We start from the raw sequence: 1388 nt of genomic DNA, 5'->3' as shown, positions 1-1388 counted from the left end.
TTTATCTAGTTTTTAAAATAGAGATAGAAGTATACTTTTAAATCTATATAGTCCTTCGAAGATGCCTTGAAACTCTAGCTTAAGAGTGAGATATGTTTATAAAAGTTGAGGCTGCGGGACTGGTAATAGTGATAACGTACCTGCATAGCGAGTGGGCCAACATAGCGAGTGGGCCACTTTCCTCTACCTTTCTACCTTTTATGTAAGTTAATTTAGCTACAACGTACAAAATTAATTAAAACTACTCATCATCCTCTTCCTCATTACTGTCCCAAACTACTTCACAGGTTCGTGCGTTATGTCCAGTCTTTCCGCAATTGCCACATCGTCGCGCGCGTGGTTCAGCGCCTTCCGTACGACCCTCCTTCTGAGGGTTATTCTTCCCTGGCAAGGGCAAATGCTCATCGGGCTGCGGCAATCGAAATTTTATTTTCACGTAGGCATATTAAATCAGATACAAGAAACGCTGCAGTCCTCGTGAACTGTCTACGATTACTGACATAACCGTTGTTCAGAGGCCTGCCATGGAACCATCCCGCTGTCGCAGCAAGCGGGTTCACCCCCCAGCAGGTGGAAGCTGGCATTCGCTCAGACATGGCAGCAATTGTGAAAGCTGGCTATAAAATCAAGGGTTGTCTGCATTGTCCGTTGGCATACGTTTCTATTGACTGATACGATCGTAGCTGTTCTCCTCGGCCCCGAAGATAGCTTGGACTTCCTCTCAGACGAATTGAAGGGTGTGGAATGGACCGGAACAGGTGTTGGTTTTGGCGTTCGGGGGAACCCGTCGCCAGTGATCACGCGCCGTCTCATGGGTTTGCTCACCCCCCAGGTCGATCATTGAACCGTGCACTAAATCGTCACATCTATAGATGCTGTGCAGTTATACCGGGACGAAGTGCCTCGGGCGAGGATCTTGTTCAATTATTCGCCTGTCACGTCCCTTTGGGCAATTCAGCAGTACCATTCACTCTCTACAGAATGCGCAAACACCAACGGAACTGATTTAGTAGGTTCATAAGCTGTTTACTGAAGTTTATCAAACTAACTAGATTATCAGGGTATCGCGATCCGTTGCCGTGCCTGCTCCCCCTCTGTTTAAAGGCAACAAACTTGAGTGGTTACTTGGCAATGGTGTCTCGAGAAGCACCGAATGATGAGCTTTCCTTCATTGTGGAATACGGGCACTATCTGAACGTTCGATTGGAAAATTCTCTAGTAATCAAAAACCCCACAACCTCAATCGAGAAATAATCGCGTCAATGGGCAGGAATGCGTATGCGATATTAGTACCTTAGGCGCCCAACACGCTGGACTTGAGCTGCTAATGTTTCTGTTTTTCATGCGCATATCTTGAGCCACTGGAAGCGAGCGCGCTTCCTCCCATC

General features: G+C 47.0%; 1 protein-coding gene across 1 annotated transcript; it reads left to right on the top strand.

The window, feature by feature from the left end:
• Positions 1-386: 386 nt before the first annotated feature.
• Positions 387-961, top strand: BDP81DRAFT_279892 (uncharacterized protein; the record flags this gene model as incomplete). The annotated part of the gene is made up of 4 exons (XM_060582996.1): positions 387-436; positions 516-631; positions 684-815; positions 873-961. Coding segments are annotated over 4 exons (387 nt in total), but the record flags the coding sequence as incomplete, so codon positions are not given.
• Between the last annotated feature and the right edge of the window lie 427 nt (positions 962-1388).

This window comes from Colletotrichum phormii, assembly GCF_030913505.1.
Source record: "Colletotrichum phormii strain CBS 102054 chromosome Unknown BDP81scaffold_42, whole genome shotgun sequence".
Taxonomy (NCBI): domain Eukaryota; kingdom Fungi; phylum Ascomycota; class Sordariomycetes; order Glomerellales; family Glomerellaceae; genus Colletotrichum; species Colletotrichum phormii.
The sequence above is the reverse complement of the archived record's forward strand: the minus strand, read 5'-3'. Positions and strand labels throughout refer to the sequence as shown.